Source organism: Nelumbo lutea, chromosome 7 (genome assembly GCF_056320005.1).
Source record: "Nelumbo lutea isolate HS-2025 chromosome 7, American lotus-T2T, whole genome shotgun sequence".
NCBI classification, from domain to species: Eukaryota; Viridiplantae; Streptophyta; class Magnoliopsida; order Proteales; family Nelumbonaceae; genus Nelumbo; species Nelumbo lutea.
Window position 1 is genome coordinate 59,825,923 of NC_142690.1, and position 8,319 is coordinate 59,834,241.

General features: G+C 36.8%; 1 protein-coding gene across 1 annotated transcript; it reads left to right on the forward strand.

The window, feature by feature from the left end:
- The first annotated feature begins 212 nt into the window (after nt 1–212).
- Nucleotides 213–2,700, forward strand: LOC148846606 (uncharacterized). Its single transcript, XM_088955984.1, has 2 exons — nt 213–828; nt 948–2,700. The coding sequence occupies exons 1-2, from the start codon at nt 365–367 to the stop codon at nt 2,290–2,292; spliced, it is 1,809 nt and encodes a 602-aa protein (XP_088812110.1). The 5' UTR covers nt 213–364; the 3' UTR covers nt 2,293–2,700.
- Nucleotides 2,701–8,319: the final 5,619 nt, after the last annotated feature.

Here is an 8,319-nt window from a genome sequence, read left to right on the forward strand (position 1 = left end):
CAACCCAGTTTACCAATCTTTCCTCCTTAGAATACCATGACCTTTCATGCTCTTGCCCAATAGCCGATCTGTCAACCCTGTCCTTTAACATGTCTTCAATGAGGGTTTCCTTAAAATCTATGTCCACTTACATTCTAATGGTCACCTGTCGATTACAATTTTAAATTGGTTGCGGGTGTTAGAAAACCTTAGAGAACTTAGATTGAGTGGTGTTGATATGTCTGAGGCATCTATGGTAACTAACTAGGCAGAACCCATTTCATATCTTCATGATCTTAGTTTGCTTTATCTGTCTGATTGTAAAATTTTTGGTCCTATTCCCATAGACCATTTTCTTAAACTCACTCATCTGAGTTCTCTAAACATGGATTTCAATTTTCTTGCCTCCCCAGCCCCAGGTGAGCTGGTCAATTTGACATCTCTCTCAGTCCTGGATTTGACAAGCTCTCATCTCCAAGGTTCACTCCCCTACCTTCCTCAATTGCAAGAACTTTATGTAGGTGACAACCAAAATCTAACCATTGATCTGAATTCAATGTTTGCAAAACCGTGGCCCCATTTGCAGAGGGTTTCTATTTCTTCAACCAATGTAATTGGACCAATTCCAAATTTGATTTGGAACATCAGTACTTTGGTTGAATTCTCTGCTTCTAATTGTGGAATTCAGGGACCAATACCCCCTTCACTGTTCAACCTTTCAAACTTGGAATTTCTTGACCTCTCTTTCAACCTCTTAGAAGGACACATTCCATCTTCAATCTCCAATGTTAAAGGTCTCCGTTATCTAGCTCCAGAACAACTTGGAAGGACCAATACCCAAATCAATCTGTGAAATTTCATCATTAGCATACCTTCACATGGGAATCAACAACATCAACGGAACAATTCAGATTGCATGGACCAGCTGTCTAGTCTCCAGGTTTTATATGTGAGCGACAACAATCTTGATGGAATCCTCCATTTCTTTCTTTGGTCAGGAACTCCAATCCAGTTGTAGTAGGTTTAGGCTCAAGTGGGCTAACTGTCATAATAGACAAACACCCATTTCCATCTGAGTTTCAGCCAAAGATGTTAGATATGCGGTCATGTACCCTAGGGGGTGGTATCCCAATTTTCATTTCTAATTTGACCCAACTTGCATTCTTAGATTTAGCAAACAGCCTCACTGGAACAATCCCTTCCTGGCTGTTCAAACTTCCGAAACTTGCTTTCCTAGATCTGTCATACAATGAGCTCCAAGGAGTCCTCCCACCTACTATTCAACTTCAATCTTTCTACGTACCAACAACATTGCATTTAGCAAGCAATAAACTTCAAGGCCCTATTCCTCTTTTACCTGAAACCATAGAAATTGTTGATTTGTCAGCTAATAATTTCACTGGAGTAATCCCACCACAGATTGGAGAACGACTACAGAATGTAAGATTCTTGTCCTTCTCTGGGAACAAACTTACAGGTCCCCTTTCACGTTCTTTCTGTACGCCAGGTAACGTTGTCCTGCAGAACCTTGATTTCTCTGACAATAGTTTTTTTGAATCAATCCCTTCCAATTTAGGAAACTGTAAATCCCTCGTTTCTCTAAACCTTGGTGCGAACAACCTCAGAGGAAGCATCCCAAACGAGCTCACGTGGTGCAAAAATCTGAGCTCCCTCCAACTAAACGATAACATGCTTGATGATTTGTTTCCGAAATCCATTCAAAATCTTGAGAGGTTGGAGTTCTTGAACCTGGGAAAAAATAGCTTTGAAGGAACAATTCCTAACTTCATTGGAGAGCTTCCTAATGTTCGTATTCTTGTGCTTGCATCGAACTCTTTTGATGGGTTGATCCCAAAAGAAATAAACAACTTACAGAAGCTGCAAGTCTTGGACCTCTCCAACAACAAGCTCCTTGGTCCCATCCCCGAGGGATTAGGCAATTTGAAGATGCTAAAGAATCGACCCAAAGATGGGGTCTTGCTCGGTTACATGACCTCATTCATGTACAGTGGAGTGAAATTGGAGATGGTAATCAAAGGGACACTTCGTCGATATGATGCAGTATTCAGCTACACTAGTGGAATTGATCTTTCAAACAACTCTCTAACAGGAGAGATCCCGCCAGAAATAGGACAATTACAGGGTCTATACATGCTCAATCTATCGCATAATAAACTCTCAGATGAGATCCCAAGTAGTATAGGTAACATGAGAGGCTTGGAGTCGTTGGGTCTCAGCTTCAACTCTTTCACAGGAGAGATCCCAGCATCATTGACTTCATTGGACTACCTTTCTATATTGAATTTGTCTTAAAATAATTTGAGTGGGAGGATTCCAACGGGGATGCATTTTGATACATTGAGGGGAGATGGAGATGGGGACGGATCACCTTTCATGGAAATGCTCTTCTCTGTGGCGCACCTTTGGAGAAGACATGTAATGAAACTGGACCCATTGATTCTGGTGGTGGGGTGGATGATATAGAAGTTGGGGCTGGAAGAGAAGACTTACCATTTTACTTGGCTTTAATTTTGGGCTATGTATTTGGGTTTTGGGCACTTTTCGGGGTTTTAGTTCTGATGAAAAATGGATGGTTCTGGAAATCATATTGGAGGATGGTTGATATGATGGCATTGAGGATCTTCCACTATCTATGTAATTCTATGTAATTTATTTATTTATTTATTTATTTTTGATAGAGGAAAGAAGGATATATACAAATACACACATATACATACACTTATATGTACGTTCATAGGCTTTTTCATTCCTAACATTAATCTGGATCTCCTACCCAAGACACTATAATTGTATATTGGCAACATCTCCCTATGAATGGTAATATAAAGATAAGGAAGATGTTCTCAATGTACAATTGTAGTCTCTTGTGGGTAGGAGATCCAAACACCCCCATAGTTACAAACACATCCCCCCACCACCACCACCAGAATAAAGATAATAAAACAAAAAAATAATTTCACCAAATGAAGTTGGAAAAACAGATTTTGAATGCAATAGCAAAGTTAACAACGAACATTTAAATGAAATAATCACATTATAAACCCTGTTATTCTTAGATACAAGCATGTCATCAACAAAAATAGATCCTTCCCAATTCCAAAACAACTCAACTTAGCTGATCACTTCCGAGTGTAATTTTTGTTCAGAAAGATTAAATTAAACACCTGAATATCAAACACCAAAACCCTAGAACTATGAAATCTATCAAGGGTAACCGAGATTATTTTGGGGCCATAGATGCGACAAGAGGGAGTTCTTGAGTGTTATTCACCTTTTTCTAGTGTTTTCAACCCATCATTGAACCATTCGAACTGTCACACAATTAGGATTTCAGGTTCGGTTCTGTTAAAACCCGTTAGTCAGAAATTGTTGACTTGGTCAAAAACTATCTGACCTAGGTGATTTAACCGTCAACCCGTTCAACCTGGTACTAGGTCACAGGTTGCACACTCAATGCATGCAAATTTTTTAGGCCATAACTTTGCATTTCGATGATCGATTAGGGTGATCTTTTTTTTTTATTTTGGATAACTTTTCGAGATCTAGGCATCTCAGGTGCCTTACCTCATTATTTTTGTAAAAAAAAAAAAACTTTTTGGCCTAAAATCACAATTTTTAATATTTTTATAAATAAAAAAATAAAAGCATAAATTAAATATAAAATAATACATATATGATATCTAAAATAAAAATAATAATATTTTTATAAATAAAAAATAAAAAACTGAACCGCGGTTCCCGCAATTCGGTTGGGGTACATGGTATTTTTTTGAAATTGAACCGATACACCAGTTTTTAAAATCCTCAAACCAAATCAATTGGTTTTGGTTTTTGACCAATTCAATTCTTTGATCTATTGGTTTTTATCTTTATAATATATATTTTATAAATAAATGTATAAACATACATAATATATTATATTATAAATAATATATAATATATTATTATAAACATAATAAATTTATAGATAATATATGATATATATGAAATATATATAATATATATAACTTAGTTCGGTTAACCATCGATTTTTAGGTTAATAGATAACCAAATCGGTTCTTCAGTTTTAAAAAATATTGAACTGTTCAGTTTGGTTAATCATCTTTTCGGTTTGATTTTCTCGATTTGGATCAATTTTTTTATTTTTTATGATTATAAACAAGCTATGCGCAACATGATTTTTACCATTAAGCAATCCTACCAAAAGAAATTTACAATTAAAACTAATCAAATGCCATAAAAAGATGACAAGTGTGGATAAAAATAGGACGTTGGATTTTAACATTAAAACCTTAATGTCAGGTGGAACACAACAAAAAAAAATTTACAACTATGTTTTTACTTTTTTTTTTTTTTGCTTTTTGAAGTAAAGGTTATAAGGCAGATAACGCTATAAACTAATTCATTAATAAACTTGGTCAACAATCATATGACACAATATTATCAAAAAAAAGATGGAGTAATAAACCAAGCGTACGTGCATAGCATGAAGAGATGGGGCATGTTTAGACAATGAGTGAGTGAATTTATTGCCTGCTTGTGCAATACAAGATACTGAGTGTGGGGTCGTCTCCCAAGGGGCTTGAACCGGCTCAGTCCGCTTTTTAAATGGAGTTGTCACTTAAATTTTTTAAATGGGAATTTGTGAAAATCTGAATTTTTAAGAAAAATATTTTTTTTTAGTGATTCTTGACACAATGAGGATGAGATCTATTATGGGTTTAGGGATCAAGGTACAATGTGGGAAAGTGTTAGGCACCCCACACACTAGCCTTTATTTCACTAAATTCCTAAGGCTACGTTCGGGGTGGAAAATTGAACCAAGGTAAACTTTACACCCCAGTTCGATTTTACTGGCGTTTGGTAAACATGTAATTTTATGTCGAAATTTGGTGTAAAATTACATCTTCTTCTCCTCCTCTCTCTCTCTCTCTTCTCCTTATCTCTTTTTCTTCTTAGGTGAATTTCAAGCTTTTCATTTCAATCGATGTATCTAACCAAAAGGTTACTTCATCGCCATCGTCCACTAAGTCGATGCATTCTACACTAGTTCCAGTTAACTCGTTGAAACCCTTCAATCATCACAATAACCAACATCATTATCATTCTTCTCCAATGGGGTTTCGTCATAATCAGAGGAGGAATGCATTGAATAAGAGGAGAGGGAACAGAGAGGAAGATGGGTTTCGTCATAATCAGAAGATTCAGAACTATTCAAATACGTGTCACCACAGCACCTTTTGTGATTGGAATTCCATTTGAGGGTTCAATCTCTGGCCGAGGAACCCACATCAACCGTTTCATGGATTTGTTAATGGTCCCGCAGGGTTTCTTCCGCCACCACCACCACCACCTCTTTGGCATTCTTTCCCTCCTCTGATTGCAATTGTCAATCCTCCTTATGTCAATGTTCTTCCTCCATATCCCCCTCCATTTCCAGGCTGCATGCCTCCGTATGGGTATTATAATAATGCTTACTTTCCACTTACAGATGCATACTATGGTCCATTGGTGCCACCGCAGCACCTTTTGTGGAAGCTATTAATGGCAGACCATTAGCACCTTTTTCTCTTTCCGTCATCGCCGCTGCAACTGGTTGTAGCAGCAAATCTGAACCCCTATGGCCTGTTGGGTTGTTATAGACATTGTGAGCTTTGCCGTTCATGGTGGATATCCTGTTTTAGGGCTTGTTTCGTGGTTTTTACTTTCAAGGGTTTGGTTTGGTGGTGAGGTGAGACACAACGGAGAGGTTAAGGGAATGCGTCCAGTATGAAATGGTAGATTTGTCTCTCTTCCAGTGTGAAATGGTAGATTTGTCTCTCTTCCGGTATGAAATGGTAGATCTCCAGAAAGGTCAACGGAGAGGTGAGACACAACGACAGATCTATCTCTCTTTCGTTCTCTCTTTCTCTCTTCTCCTCCTCCTTTTTCTTCTTCTTCTTCCCCTACTTCCCTCTTCCTTCTCACCGAATTTACACCTTGACAACCAAACAAGGTAAGTGTAAATATTCAAAATGAACCGGATTTAATTTCCATCGATCACTAAATCGGTTCATTTTTTCCATGGTGTAAAATTTGAATTTACACCTCAAACAAATGCAGCCTAAGGAAATTTTAATAATTTTATGGCTTAAAACAACATATAATAAGCAACTTTCTATAAATATGGTTTTTTGCAAGATTTATGCAATTTTCTATAAATTTTTTGGTATTTTTATGCATTTTGTGAATTTTCTTCAATTCTGTAATTTCTGAATTTTTCTTTTTTTTTCAAATTCTATAAATTTTTTGGTATTTTCATGAAATTTCTGCAAAATTTTTGTAATTTTTGCATTTTCCTGTAAATTTTTTGCAATTTTGTAATTTCTACATTTTCTTATTTTTTCTACAAAATGTCTACAAATTTTTTGGTATTTTCATGCATTTTTTTATTTTCTGCCATTTTTTTGTAATTTCTGCATTTTTTGATATTTTTGCAAATTTTCGGGTATTTTCATAGTGTTTTCAACCTACCATTGAATCAACTGGTTGAATTGCTCAAACCATCACCCAATCAAAATTCCAGGTCCGATTTGAGTAAAATCTAGAGGTCAAAAAACCATTGACTTGGTAAAAAACCACTTGACCCTGACTGTTGGACCATTGACCGTCCAACCCAATGACCAAGCCACAAGTTGCATACTAACTATATATGCAAACTTCAAGAGGCCATAACTAGGGGTGTTCACGGGTCGGGTTGGGTCAGTCTATTGGGGTTTTCTCAACCGACCTGACCTGGTCGGGTTACCTGAGGTGGAAACCGAAACCGACCCATCGATAGGCCAAACAGACCTAGCCAGTTTGAGTCGGGTTGGGTCGGTTTGGGTCAATTTCGGTTTTGCTCCTGTACAAAAGGACACCTAATTGAACTCTAATTGTAATTGCCTAATGGGTTGCCCATTTGGTGTAAAAGACTATAGAAAGTTAGAAACTAGGATAGATTGCCTATTCTAATTGTAACTGCCTAATGGGCATTCTAGTTCTAGTAGAATACTAGTTATAGTTAAGTAGGAAACTACTCAAACTAGGAACTACCAAACTAGTAGAAGACTAATTCGGTTCGGGTCGGATTGGTTTCGGTTTTCACACAAGAAAACTGAAATCAACCCGATATATCGGTTTATATATTTGTCCAACCCGAAACTGACCGGTACTAATGAAAACTCGGCCGACTCGAGTTGGGTCGGTCCGGGTTGGTCGGTTTGGTCGGGTTGGGCATTCTTATGAACAGCTCTAGCCATAACTTTGCACTCCAATGTCCGATTGAGGTCATTTTTTTTTATTTTGGGTAACTTTTTGAGATCTATGCATTCCCAAGGGGCCATAGATGCCTTGTCTCACTATTTTCGCGAAAAAAAAAAAAGAAAAAAAAAACTTTTTGGCATAAAATTACAACTTTTAATATTTTTTACAAATAAAAATGTAAAACTAAATTAAAAAACATAAATTAAATATAAAGTACTTCATATATTATATGTAAAACATAATTATACATTATTTATTGATAAAATACATATTATACCTACCTACAGTGTGGCACGTTTTGACTCGTCCGACCCGGTCGGTCGAACCAGTGGTCAGCAACCCAGAGACAAAAACAATTCAGCCTCTGGGCTGTTTTTAAAACACTGTATTTTCATGCTTTTTTTTTATTTTCTGTGAACTTTTTGTAAATTCTGCATTTTTGTGCAAAATTTGTGCATTTTTTTTATTTTTAACATTTTTGCAAATTTTCGATATTTTCATGCATTTTTATTTTTTATTAGAGGAAAAATTAGAAATCATGACTGATTCCGATTTCAGCCTCGTAATAAACTAAACAGCATAAATCGGAATCAATTGATTCCTGTCTATTTGGGTAGGGAGTAATAAGCCATTGCGGTTTCGAATCCGATTCTAATCACAAACAAAATGGACCTAAATGAGAGCCAATTTGGACCCTCTAGAATTCTCACCAAACATAACTTTAGGTCGCCTATATAGGGCCCACCTAAGAAGGCCAAGAGTTGTTGTGCTGCCTGAAATGATAGCCCTTCAAGTGATCGACTTACAGAAATTTGGGTCAGACTTCTCGCCAAACATAATTTATATGCTGTCCATGTGGGTCCCATCTAAGGACAGCTAGAAATAGAAACCGCTACAAAGCCTATAATAGCTTATCCAAAGTGCCAGCTTAGCTGATGAATTCAAACGGAAGTTAACTTTTGCTAAGCGATGGACTAACCGTTATAGAATATGCTATGATAGAGGCGTATCCTAGTAGTGTGGTTCGATATGTTA